Source organism: Crocuta crocuta, unplaced genomic scaffold (assembly GCF_008692635.1).
Source record: "Crocuta crocuta isolate KB4526 unplaced genomic scaffold, BGI_CrCroc_1.0 scaffold348, whole genome shotgun sequence".
Taxonomy (NCBI): Eukaryota; Metazoa; Chordata; class Mammalia; order Carnivora; family Hyaenidae; genus Crocuta; species Crocuta crocuta.
The window spans coordinates 1,140,124-1,153,928 of record NW_027529573.1 but is presented as its reverse complement, the minus strand read 5'-3'; the positions used below and the strand labels follow the sequence as shown (position 1 = coordinate 1,153,928).

At 37.1% G+C, this 13,805-nt stretch overlaps 1 protein-coding gene across 6 annotated transcripts in view; it reads left to right on the top strand.

Moving 5' to 3' along the window:
• The window catches only part of SFI1 (SFI1 centrin binding protein), a 101,756-nt gene that overhangs the window by 29,215 nt on the left and 58,736 nt on the right, over window positions 1–13,805 (top strand). For all 6 annotated transcript variants that reach the window (XM_077761552.1, XM_077761555.1, XM_077761550.1 and 3 more), the window contains exons 5-6: window positions 3,840–3,950; window positions 9,076–9,170. In XM_077761552.1, coding sequence (XP_077617678.1) covers window positions 3,840–3,950; window positions 9,076–9,170 — 206 coding nt within the window. The remainder of the gene's footprint in view (window positions 1–3,839; window positions 3,951–9,075; window positions 9,171–13,805) is intronic.

Here is a 13,805-nt window from a genome sequence, read left to right as displayed (position 1 = left end):
CTACCACCCTGGTCCAAGCCATCATCATGTCTCCCCCTAAATGACTGCAGTAACTTCACTGGTCTCCTGTTTCCAGCCCTGCCCCAGTCAGTCTTTTTGCAACTGGTATTCTGAGTAAATCAAATCATGTTCCTCCTCTGCTCAGATGGCTTCCCTTCTGGCAGAGAGTAAAAGCCATAGTCCTTATGGCCTATAAAGCAAATTGCTTTTTGCTATCTATCTATGGATTTTTAAAAAATTTCTGCTGTCATATTTAAAACTCCCAACATCTCTTTTTTTGTTCTCTGAATATTCCTTTAAAAAAAAAAATAGCATCCCGTAGGTTCATAATCTTTTGAAGTTAATGTAGCAATTTGTTAAGATTTTTGCTCATATAGTCTGTTTTTTTCTGAACCCCTTTTTTCTCTGTGCCTTTGGTCATTGTCTCATATCCAGCCTTTCCTAAAATATCAAAACGTTCTTTCATTGTCTGTTCATATTTAAGAGTTAGACACTGGGGCGCCTGGGTGGCTCAGTCAGTTGAGCGTCCAACTTCGGCTCAGGTCATGATCTCACAGTCTGAATTCAGGCCCTGCATTGGGCTCTGTGCTGACAGCTCAGAGCCTGGAGCCTGCTTCAGATTCTGTGTCTCCCTCTCTCTCTCCCCCTCCCCCACTTATGATCTGTCTCTAAAAAGTAAACATTAAAAAATTTTTTTTTAATTAAAAAAAAAGAGACTAAAATGTTCATTTTGGAAGCTTCTCTATGTATGTGTAGTGACTTATAAATTGAAGGCTTCGATTTAGGCTTGTGAGGGGGCGCATGGGTGGCTCAGTTAGTCGTCTGACTTCAGCTCAGGACATGATCTCGCAGTCCATGGGTTCGAGCCCCGCATCAGGCTCTGTGCTGACAGCTCAGATCCTGCAACTTGTTTCAGATTCTGTGTCTCCCTCTCTCTCTGCCCCTCCCCAGCTTGTGCTCTGTCTCTGTCTCAAAAATAAATAAACGTTAAAAAAAAATGTGTTTTTAATTTAGGCTTGTGAGGTAGAGACTGGACAGTTTCACTGGGGAACCTCCAGCTGTCACTATCCAGAAGCCTTTTCCCTTAGGTGGTTGATCAGTGTTCCCCAGAGGGGAGGAATCCTCCAAATTCTTTCTGGGCTGCAGTGGCTTGGAGGTGGGTGGTGGCAATTATAAGCTTGGCTGTAGGCAGAGGAGAGGGAATGTGGATATCACTGTTGAGTACATGGATGCTCCGTTTAAGATCCTCTCCAGAGCTCTGCTGATATTCTGCAGTTTAGTGCTCCTCTGTTCAGCCTCTCCAGAGATAAATCCAAGTCTCTACTTGGGTGAATAACAGGATCCCAGGCTTCTTATGTCCAGGCTTGCAAACAATCCTGTTTTCATCTCCACCCAGGGCTCCCTCATTCCTGATGCCTCATGTTCCCATGCCTCTCTGAGGTCTGTGCCACCAGCTGGTTGCTTCTTGACTCCCTCTGGACAAGATATTTAGTTCTTTCTCTGCTTTCTCTGATATGATAGGATATATTGATTCACTTCTCTGATATGTTGATTCGGGTGCCTGCGCTATCATCTAAAATTTGTTGACATCTCTTGTCTATCATTGTTGCTCCTATTTGTCTTTGTGAGCTTACACCTTTTGAAACATATGCTGTTATTTTAGTGGGGTTTGGGAAGAGAAGGAGGTAGATGGATAGTAGTAGATAATAGAAGGAAATACATGTGCAAATGGAAGTGGTTCTTTTCCACGAAATTTTTTAAAAATTATTATCAAAATTGTTTAAAAAATTTTTAGGGGCACCCGAGTGGCTCATTCAGTTAAGGGGTCAACTCTTGATTCATCTCAGGTCATAATCTCACTGTTTATGAGATTGTGTCCCGTGTCAGGCTCTGTACTGTTAGCTTGGGAGTCTCTCTCTGCCCTTCCCATAATCATGCTTTCTTTCTCTCAAAATAAACAAACATTAAAAAAACTTTTGTTTTTAAACTATAGACACATGTAATAGGAAACACCAGTCTCCCATATCTCCCTGAGAGAGAACAACTGGTAATAGTTTGGTATTGTGGAGATGTTTTGAGGCTTTTAATATGTATAGTTTAATTATTTATATATGTATGCAGGATACATGCATATAGATATATATGTTTTTATGTATGTCTACAAATATATGTGTGTGCATACATTACGTATGTGTAAATATATGCAAATTTGTATGTATTATATTCTAACATAGGAGTATTGGAAATCCAAAAAAAAAAAAAATGTAACTTAAGAGGTGCCTGGGTGGCTCAGTCAGTTAAGTGTCCAACTTTGTCTTAGGTCATGATCTCATGGTTTGTGAGTTCAAGCCCCACTTAGACTCTGTGGTGTCAGCTCAGAGCCTGCTTTGGATCCTCTTGTCTCCCTCTCTCTGCCCCTCCCCTGTTCACACTCTCTCTCAAAAATAAATAAACGTTAAAAAAATTAACTTTAGAAAATGGTGTCATACATAGTATGAGGTAGCTTTATTTTTTCACCTAACCACTTCTCTGGAACATCTCTTCATTTCAGTGTCTTCAGCTCCACTTCACAAAAAATGAGTAAGTGACGTTAGTTGAATTTAACCTATCTATTCCTTTGAGGGACATTTGTTGAATTTTATCCTCTTTTATTATGGACAAGAATGAAGTAAATTTCCCTGTGTATATTTTTGTGAGTTTTTTAAAAGCTGAGTGGTGAGGAGGAAGCACATGTTAATAATCTGCAGAACCATGAAAATAAATTCAAAGTGACTGACAGGCAGAGTTCTTGAGTTATCAGTCACCTCAACAGTGCCTGCTATAGCATCAACACAATCTGCCATTGCTCTTGTTTTCTTTGTTATTACTTTGTCCCCCTCTTTATTGCCTCTACTTATCTTCTGCTATTTTTATAACTCTTCTGGCTAGATTTCAGTTAAACTAATATGCTCTGTTCTTGTTAAGTACTAGGAATAACATTAAGCATTTGCTTATTTTATAGCTTTTAATCTCCTAAATACATAAATGTGAAGTGTAACTACTACTTTTTACTAATTAAAAATATTTTTTAGGGGCTCCTGGGTGACTCCGTTGGTTAAGCATGTGACTGAGGCTCAGGTCATGATCTCGTGGTTTGTGAGTTCGAGCCCCATATAAGGCTTGCTGCTGTCAGCCTGTCAGCACAGAGCTCTCTTTGGATCCTGTGTCCTGCTCTGTGCTCCTCCCCTGCTAGTGCTGTCCCCAAAATAAATAAATATTCAAATAATAATAAAAGTGAAAATATTTTTTAGTCTGATGAAGAAAAATAGAATAACCCTCAACTTACGGTATTTGAAAAGTCCAATTTTTTTTTAAAGTTTTATTTATTTCTGAGAGAGAGGGAGAGAGAGAGCGTGATCAGGAAGGGTCAGAGAGAGAGGGAGATACAGAATCTGAAGCAGGCTCCAGGCTCTGAGCTGGCTGTCAGCACAGAGCCCGACGCGGGGCTGGAACCCACGCACCGTGAGATCATGACCTGAGCTGAAGTCGGATGCTTAACCGACTGAGCCACCCAGGCGCCCCGAAAAGTCCAATTTTTAGTTTACCTTAACCTCATTAATTGGCAAGATATGTAGTATAACATTTTTAGCTTTCTTTCTAGTTTAAGTACTTTTTTCCTAGTTTAAGTATGTCTAAATATTTGATCTGAAAAATATCTGTTTTTATTCTCTTCTGGTGTTATCAAATAATGAGACACACTTTTCTGTGAGAAAGTAACAGTGCTATGAAACTAATTTGGTAACAAATACAAGCTCCCACATCATCATGGATTTTTCTCTGATTTTTGTTCACTGCCAAAGGTGTTACTATGAGCAGAGAATACTACGCAAGTTCTTTGAAGAATGGAAAGAAGAGTGGTGGGTTTTCCAGCGAGAATGGAAACTCTGTGTTCGAGCAGACTGTCACTACAGGTCAGGTTTCATGTTATATTATTTTAATTTTGTTGATTCACATTATGAAATAGTTATCTGTTGGCATATTTCTGGTCAAAAGAAGAAAGTTTTTTGTTCCCTAGTTTTATTGCAGTATAACTGACATATATAATTATAAGAGTTTCAGATATACAGCATAAAGGTTTGACTTACATACATTGTGAAATGATTACCACAATAAGTATAGTTAACATCCATAGCTCATAAAGATACAATAAAAAGAAATGGAAAAAAAAGAAAAAAGCCTTTTTTAGTTGTAATGAAAAGTGTTGGGATTTATTCTCTTAACTTTCTTTTTATTTTTTAATTTTTTAAATGTTTTTTTATTCTATTTTTGAGAGAGAGAGAGAGACCGCATGAGCAGGGGAGGGTCAGAGAGTGGGGGGGACACAGATTCCGAAGCAGACTTCAGGCTCTGAATTGCCAACACCGAGCCCGACGTGAGGCTCGAACCCACAAATGGTGAGATCATGACCTGAGCCGAAGCCAGACACTCAACTAACTAAGCCACCCAGGCGCCCCTATTCTCTTAACTTTCATACATATCATACAGTAGTGGTAACTATAGTTATCATGTTGTACATTTCATCCTGAGGACTTACGTATTTTATAATTGGAAGTTTATGCTTTTGACTACCTTCCTCCAGTTCCTTCTCCCCCTGCTCTCCCACCCTCGCCTCTGGTAACCACAAATCTGATCTTTTCTATGAAGTTTTTGGTTCGTTTTTAGATTCCATGGGTAAGTGAGATCATACAGTATTTGTCTTTGACGTAATCACTCAGTATAATGCCCTCAAGGTTCATCCATGTAGTCACAAAAGGCAGGATTTTTTTGGTTTTTCTTCTATTGTATGTATAGACCACAACTTTATCCATTCATCCATCATGGACAATTAGATCGTTTCCATATCTTGGCTATTCTAAATAATATTGCTATGAACATGGGAGTGAAGATATCTTTGCAAGTTAATGGTTTTGTTTACATTGGATATATTCCTAGAAGCAAAGTTGCTGGATCATATGGTAGTTCTACTTTTAATTTTTTGAGGATCCTCCTTATTGTTTTTCATAGTGGCTGTAGCAATTTACAGTCCCACCAACACTGCACAGTCTCCACATTCACACCAGCATTTGTTGTCTTCTCTTTCTGATGGTCATGCTAACAGGTGTGAGGTGATACCTCATGGTTTTTCATTTCCCTGATGACTAGTGATGTTGAGCATCTTTTTCGTGAACCTGTTGGCCTTTCGTAGATCTTCTTTGGAAAAATGTCTATTCAAGTTCTTTGCCTACTTTTTTTTTTAAAGTAGGCTCCATGCCCAGTGTAGGGCTTGAACCAATGACTGCAAGATCAAGAGTTGCAGGCTCTACCAAATGAGCCAGCCAGGCATCTCTTTGCCTATTTTTAAGTTGGATTATTTGGGGGTTTTGCTATTTAGTTGTATGAGTTCTGTATATATTTTGGATATTAACCATTTATCAGATATATGGTTCGCAAGTATTTTTTCCCATTCTACAGGCTATCTTTTTCATTTTGTTGACTGTTTCTTTTGCTGTATGGAAGTTTTTTAGTTTGATGTAGTTGCACTTGTTTATGTTTATTATTTCATTGCTTGTACTTTAGGTGTCCTATCAAAAAAAATAATTTCTAAGATGTGAAGGTGCTTTTTTCCTATATTTTCTGTTAGGAGTTTCATGGTTTCAGATCTTATATTTAAGTCTTTAATTCACTGTGAGTTAATTTTTGTGAGTGGTTTAAGATAGGTATCTAGTATCATTCCTTTACATAAGAATATCCAGTTTTCCCAGCACCATTTATTGACAAGATTGTCTTTTTTCCACTGAGTAATCTTGGCTCCTTTGTCAAATATTAGTTGACCATATATACTCAGGTTTATTTCTGGGCTTTTGATTCTGTTCCATTGGTCTGTTGGTCTATTTTCATGCCAGTACCATAATGCTTTGATTACTGTGGCTTTACAGTATAACTTTAAATCAGGAAGTGCGATGCCTCCTGCTTTGTTCTTCTTTCTCAGAATTGCTTTGGATATGTGGAGTCTTTTGTATTCTATAGAAATTTTAGGATTGTTCTGCTTCTGTAGAAAATGCCATTGGATGGCAGTGAGAGAAAAAATGAAATCTGGCCTTGTGTAGCAACATGGATGGACCTTGAAGGTGTTATGCTGAGCGAAATAAGTCAGGCAGAGAAGGACAAATATCATATGTTTGCACGTATAGGAGGATTAGGAGGAACTTAACAGAGGACCATGGGGGAGAAGAAGGGAGGAAATAGTGGGGGAAAGGGGGAGAGGCAAACCATGAGAGATTCTTGAATGCTGACAAGAACTGAGNGTAAAAAAAAAAAAAAAGTATTTTCGGTAAAAAAAAAAGAGAAAAGATGCCATTGGAATCTTGATAGGCTTACACTGAATCTATAGATGGCTTTTGGTAGTATTTTAATAATTTTAATAATTTTATTATTAACATTAAATTACACAAAGGGGAAAGGTGTAGAGAGAGAGATAGAATCCCAAGAAGCCTCTGCATTGTCAGTTCAGAGCCTTACATGGGTCTCAATCTCATGAACTGTGAGATTTTGACCTGAGCCAAAATCAAGAGTTGGACACTTAACTGACTGAATTACCCATGCCTCCCTAACTTTCTATTTCTTTGCATCTTCTTTGATTTCTTTTGTCAGTGTTGTGTAGTTTTCAGAATAGAGATCTCTCATCTCCTTGGTTAAATTTATTACAAAGTATTTTATTGTTTTCGGTGTATTGTGAGTGGATTGATATATTTGTTTTTCAGATAATTCACTGTTAATGTATAGAAATATTACTGATCTGTGTGTTGATTTTGTATCTTGCAAAGCTTACTGAATTTATTTATTAAATATAATAGTTTTGGGGTTGAGTCTTTAGGATTTTCTATGTATAAAATCATGTCTGCAAATAGGCAATTTTACTTCTTCCTTTCTAATTCTGATGCCTTTTACTTTTTTTGACTGATTGCTTTGACTAGGACTTCCAGTACTATGTTGAATAGGAGTGGGGAGAGTGGACACTTTTTTTCCTGACCTTAGGGGAGCCTTTCTCTATTGGATATGATGTTAGCTGTGGGCTTGTCATGTATGACCTTTATTATATTGAGACATGTTTGATCTATGCCTAATTTGTTAAATGTCTTTATGATGTATGGTTGTTGAATTTTGTCAAATGCTTTTTCTATGTCTTTTAAGATGATCCTATAATTCTTTTATTCTGTTAATGTGATGTATCACATTGATTTGGAGAAAAGTTTTGAGTCATATTCTCTTGGCTTCAAATTCTTTTTAGAGTAAACAAGATCAAAGTCCTAAATTAAACCCAAGCACATGTACATGTGGGCGCGCACACACACAGACACCTCTTTAATTTACCATTTTATATTGGTAATGTTAATGATTTCAATAGTGTTTTCTCACTGACACTTCTGTGTAATTTCTAATTCTCAGAATATTCTGTTTTTTAAACTAATAAGTTGATTTAATTTTTATTTATTACAGGAGAAATTATATGCCCAATATCAGACATTAAGAAAACAGAAATGGGAAAGAAAAACTCTCAGTCTTGAAATTGGTCAAGGGATAAGTAGAGGAAAACTTGGAATTATATTAAATACACATTTTTTATACATTTTTTAAAATTTTATTTATTTATTTTTCTCCAGCACTTCTTATCTTTTATTTGTTTGGGTTTGTTTTTTTTTTTTTAACCAATAGTTTATTGTCAGGTTGGTGGAGGGAGGGCACTTGTGGGGATGAGCGCTGTGTGTTATATGGAAACCTTTTTTCATTTTTTTAAATGTTTAGTTTTGAAAGAGAGAGCGTGAGTGGGGAACGAGCAGACAGAAAGAGGGAGACACAAATCTGATCTGAAGCAGGCTTTAGGCTCCAAGCTGTCAGCACAAAGCCAGAGGCAGGGCCCGAACTCACAAAGCATGAGGTCATGACCTGAGCCAAAGTCACATGCTCAACTGATGGAGCCACCCAGGCACCCCTTATATCATACCTTTTCTAATAAAAAGTTAATGTATGTTGTATATTGTATTTTCTTAAAATAGTATTCACTCTCATAATCACTTCTTTCTTTAGGTTCTTTGGGTCAGGGTTTCTGATTTATAGATATTTCAGATAAAATATAGACAGTGTTGAATCATTGTAATAAGCTGGTAGAGTATGAAATCAAGTCTTAGTTGGGACATGTTGGTGGCTCAGTCAGTTAAGCATCTGACTCTTGGTTTTGACTCAGATCTCATGGTTTTGTGGGTTTGAGCCCTGCTGTCAACACAGAGCCTGCTTGGGATTTTCTCTCTCCCTCTCTCTATGCCATTCCCTGCTCATGCTGTCTATGTCTCTCTCAAAATAAATAAACTTTAAAAAAAATAAAATAAAAACTTAGGAAATGAGATAGTGAACATATGGAATGGTGGACAGTCTCTGTTTTAAAAAAAATATTTATTTATTTTGAGAAAGAGTGTGCGTACATGAACAGGAAAGGGACAGAGAGAGAGGAAGAGAGGGAATTCCAGGTAGGCTCTGAGCTCTCAGTACAGAGCCTGATGCAGGACTCAGTCTCCTGAACTTCCTGTAAGATCATGACCTGAACCAAAATCAAGAGTCGGAGTCTGAATCAAATGAGCCATCCAGGAGCCCTGAGACTGACTGTCTTAATGGGTATAGTGTATATCTTGAGAAGGAAAAGTGTCATTGACCATGTTTGAGTGCAGAGGAAAGGTGTAATGTTACATAATATGGATGATTAAGGTGATAAAGATATTACTGTTATTCACTGCTTTGTGAATGCCGAAGGTGAAGTTATTCTCAGATAATTCAAGCCTATTTTTCTTTAGTGATACTATATGGTGAGGAGAATGACTCTGCATTAAGGAGAATAGGTTTCACTGTGATTGTGGGAAATGAAATTTTAGCTTAAGAGATAGATAAAGCTTTTTTATATTAGAATCATCCATGTTCATTTCTCCTGAGTACAGAATGGATTTGGTGTATTGAATTAGGAGAATTTTTGGTTTAAAGAAATACCATTTGCTTTTTTTGCATCCTCAGATATTATTTGTACAATCTGATGTTCCAGACCTGGAGGACCTATGTGCATCAGCGGCAGGAAATGAGGAACAAGTACATGAGAGCTGAAAATCATGGTAAGAAAAGGAAGTACATGTCTAAAATAATGCCTTCATTTATTTGATTTTTTTAAATGAAGACTTAATTTTTTAGAGCAGTTTTAGTTAGGTTCATAGCAAAATTGAGGGGAAGATACAGTAATTACACATTTGCCCCCTTTCCCCCACATGCATAGTCTCTCCCACTATCATCGTCACTCACCAGAGTGGTACATTTGTTGCAGTGAATCTGCATCAACACATCATTATCACTCAAAGTCCATAGTTGACCTCAGGGTTCACTCTTGGTGTTATATATTTTATGGACATGTATCCATCATTATGGTATCATACAGAGTATTTTCACTGCTCTAAAAATCTTCTGTGCTCTGCGTATTTAGTTCAGCTCCTCCCCTTTGCAACTTCTAACTGCCTTCATAGTTTTGCCTTTTCCAAAATGTCATATAATTGAAATTATATAGTATGGATGTAGCTTTTTCAGATTGGCTTCTTTTACTTGGTAACATGCACTTAAGTTTCCTCCATATCTTTTATGGCTTGGTAGCTCATTTCTTTTTAGTGCTGAATAATATTACAGTGTCTGGATGTACAATACTTTATCCATTTCTAAGAAGGACATCCTGGTTGCTTCCAAATTTTGGCAATTATGAATAAAGCTTCTGTAAATATCCATGTGCAAGTTTTTGTGTGGACATAAGTTTTCAGCTCTGTTGGGTAAATATCAAGGATTCCAATTGCTGATCATTTGGTAAGAGTATGTTTAGTTTTGCAAGAAACTACCAAACTGTCTTCCAGAGTAGCTATACTGTTTTGCATTCCCACCAGCAATGAATGACCGTGTCTGTTGCTCCATATCCTCACCAGCATTTGGTGTTGTCAGTGTTCTGCATATTGGCCATTCTAATAGGTGTGTAGTGGTATCTTGTTTTAATTTGTATTCCCTGATGATATATGACGTGGAGCATCTTTTCATATGCTTATTGCCATTTGTATATTTTTGCTGAGACATCTGTTAAGATCTTTCACCCATTTTTAAAATTGGATTGTTAGTTTTCTTGTTGAGTTTTAAGAGTTCCTTGTATATTTGGGATAACAGTTTTTTTAATCAGATGTGTCATTTGCAAATATTTTTCTCCTAGTCTGTGGCTTGTCATCTCATTCTCTTTACATTGTCTTTTGCAAAGCAAAAGTTTTTAATTTTAATGAAGTCCAGCTCATCAGATTTTTCTTTCATGGATCATACTTTTAGTGTTGTATCACACACAAGATATCTGAGATTTCTCCTATATTGTTGTCTAGGAGTTTTATAGCTTTGTGTTTTGCATTTAGTTCTGTAGTCCACTTCGAGTTAATTTTTATGAGGCTTTATAAGGTCTGTGTCTAGATTCTTTTTTTTTTTTTTCATGTTTGAGTCAAGTTGTTTCTGCACCATTTGTTGAAAACACTATCTTTATTATAACGCCCTGCTCCTTTGTCAAAGATAAGTTGACTGTATTTACATGGGTCTGTTTCTGGGCCCTCTGTTCCACTGATGTATTTGGCATTTCTTTCACCAATATCACTTTTTTTTAATGTTTCTTTTTTTTCTTTTATAGTTTATTGTCAAGTTAGTTTCCATATAACACCAAGTGCTCATCCCAACAAGTGCCCTCCTTCATACCCATCACCCCTTTCCCCCTCTCCCTCACCCCCATCAACCCTCAGTTCTCAGTATTTAAGAGTCTCTTATGGTTTGCCTCCCTTCTTCTCCTTAACTATTTTTTCCCCTTCCCCTCCCCCATGGTCCTCTGTTAAGTTTCTCCTGTTCCACATATGAGTGAAAACATATGGTATCTGCCTTTCTCTGCCTGACTTATTTCACTTTGCATAACACCCTCAAGTTCCATCCATGATGCTACAAATGGCCAGATTTCATTCTTTCTCATTGCCGTGTAGTATTTTATTGTATATATAAACCACATTTTCTTGATCCCTTTGTCACTTGATGGACATTTAGGCTCTTTCCAGGATTTGGCTATTGTTGAAAGTGTTGCTATGAGGGGCACCTGGGTGGCTTAGTCGGTTAAGCATCCGACTTTCACTTAGGTCATGATCTCGCGGTTTGTGGGTTCGAGCCCCGCGTCGGGCTCTGTGCTGACTGCCAGCTCGGAGCCTGGAGCCTGTTTCAGTCTGTGACTCCCTCTCTCTCTGATCCTCCCCTGCTCATGCTGTCTCTCTCTCTCTCCCCTAGAAATAAATAAAACATTAAAAAAAAAAATTAAAAAAAAAAAAAGTGTTGCTATGAACATTGGGGTACATGTGCCCCTATGCATCAGCACTCCTATCTATATCTCTTCACCTATATCACTTTGTTTTAATTACTGTAACTTTATAGTTAAGGCTTGAAGTCAGGTAGTGTCATTCCTCCAACTTTACTCTTCTCCTTTAGTATTGTGTTAGATATTCTAGGTCTTTTGCCTTCTATAAATTTTAGAATCAGTTTGTTGATTTTGGTTGGGATTGCTGAGTCTATAGATCAAGTTGAGAAGACCTGACATCTTGACAATATTGAGTCTCCCTATCCATAATAATGGAATATGCCTCCATTTATTTAGTTCTTTGATTTCATTCATCAGAGTTTTTTAGTTTTCCTCATACTGACATTATATATGTTATGTTAGATTTATACCTGACTATTTCATTTTTTGGGGTGCTAATGTAGATTCTATGGGATTTTCTATGCAGATAGTTAAGTTGTTTGTGAACAGATACCATTTTATTCCTTCCTTTCCAAATTATTTTTATTACACTGGCTAGAGGTTCCAGTAAGATATAAAATAGGAGTGGTGAGAGTGGACATCCCTGCCCAGTTCCTGATCTTAAGGGCAAAGCATTCAGTCTTTAACCATTAAATATGATGTTAGCTGTAAGGTTTTTTTTGTAGATGTCTTTTATCAATTAAGGAAGTTCTTTTTTATTACTAGTTTTCTGAACTTTTTTTTATCATTAAGAGGTACTGAATTTTATTGATTGATTTTTCTGTATCTATTGAGATGATTCACACTTTTCTGTTTTTAGTCCTTTAATAGCGTGAAACACATAGAGCAGTTTTCGAATTTTGAACAGTCTTATATTCCTCAGATTAATGCCAATTCTTTATATATTCCTGGGTTCAGTTGGCCAACTATTTTGTTGAAGAGTTTTACATCAGTGTTCATGAGGTTATTGGTCTGTAGTTTTCTCTTGTAATGTCTTTGTCTGGTTTTAGTTCAGGGGTAATACTGGCCTCATAAAATGAATTGGGAAGTGTTTCCTTGTCTCTGTTTTCTAAAAGGGATTTGTAGGATTGGTATTATTTCTTACTTAAATATTTGGTAAAATTCTTCAGTGAACTCACATGGGCCTGGAGTTTTCCTTGTTGGAGAGTTTTGACGTTTGAATTCAAGTTTTTGAGTAGAATGAAAACTATTTCGGTTACCTTTGAAGGAGTTTTGGTAATTTGTCTTTCAAGGAATTAGTCCATTTCAAATATGTTGAATTTATGGGCATAGAGTCATTTGAAGTACTCCATTATTATAATATTAATGTCTGCAGGGTCAGTAGTGATAGCTCCTCTCTCATTCCTAATAGTGGTCATTTTTATCTTTTACTTTTATTCTTGGTTGGTGTGACTAGAGCTATATCAGTTTTATCCATCTTTTCAAATAACTAGCTTTTACATTCATTTTCTGTTTTTCTGTTTTCAAATTTCTTGATTTCTGCTCCTGTCTTTGTTATTACCTTGCTTCTGTAAGATTTGGTTTTCATTTGCTTTTTTTCCCCTCTAGTTTCTTAAGATGCAAGCAGAGATTACTGATTTTAGTCTTTTCCTTTTTTCTAATACAAGCGTTCACTGTAATAAAGTTTCCCCTAAGTACCATTTTAACCACACCCCGCAGATTTTAAAATTTAGTTTTGTTTTCATTCAATGAGAAATATTTTCTAATTTCCGTGAGGACTTCTTTTTGACCCACAGGTTATCTAGAAGTGGGTTTAGTCTTCCATTGAGGATTATCTAATACCTTTCTATATTTATAGAAATAATTCATGGGCGCCTGGGTGGCTCAGTTGGCTAAGCGTCTGACTTCAGTTCAGGTCATGATCTCATGGTTCGTGGGTTCGAGCCTTGCATCGGGCTCTGTGCTGATAGCTAGCTCAGAGCCTGGAGCCTGCTTCAGATTCTGTGTCTCCCTCTCTTTCTGACCCTCCCCTACTCACACATGCTCTCTCAAAAATAAAACATTAAAAAAACATTAAAAAAAAAAGAAATAGTTCAAAATAGGAGAGGAATTAAGATGGCAGAGTAGTATGGGGATCCTGAGCTTGTCTTGTCCCTGAAATGCAGCTAGATCAGCATCAAGACATTTTGAACACCTAGGTAATTGATCTGAGGATTAATGCAACAATCTGTATAATTTGAGCCAGAGAACTTGGCAGGTATGCAGTGTGGAGAAGTGAATCGGGGGAGAGAAAAGCCATGGAGCTGCTGAGGGTAGGGAGCCATTTTCATAGAGAGAAGACTGAGAAAGAGAAAGGAGGGAAGTGCATGAAAAGAAGCACTGTCCCCTAAAATAGCTGGAGAGAGAGAGAGAGAGACAGAGACAGAGAGACAGAGAGAGAGAGGGTGAAAACACA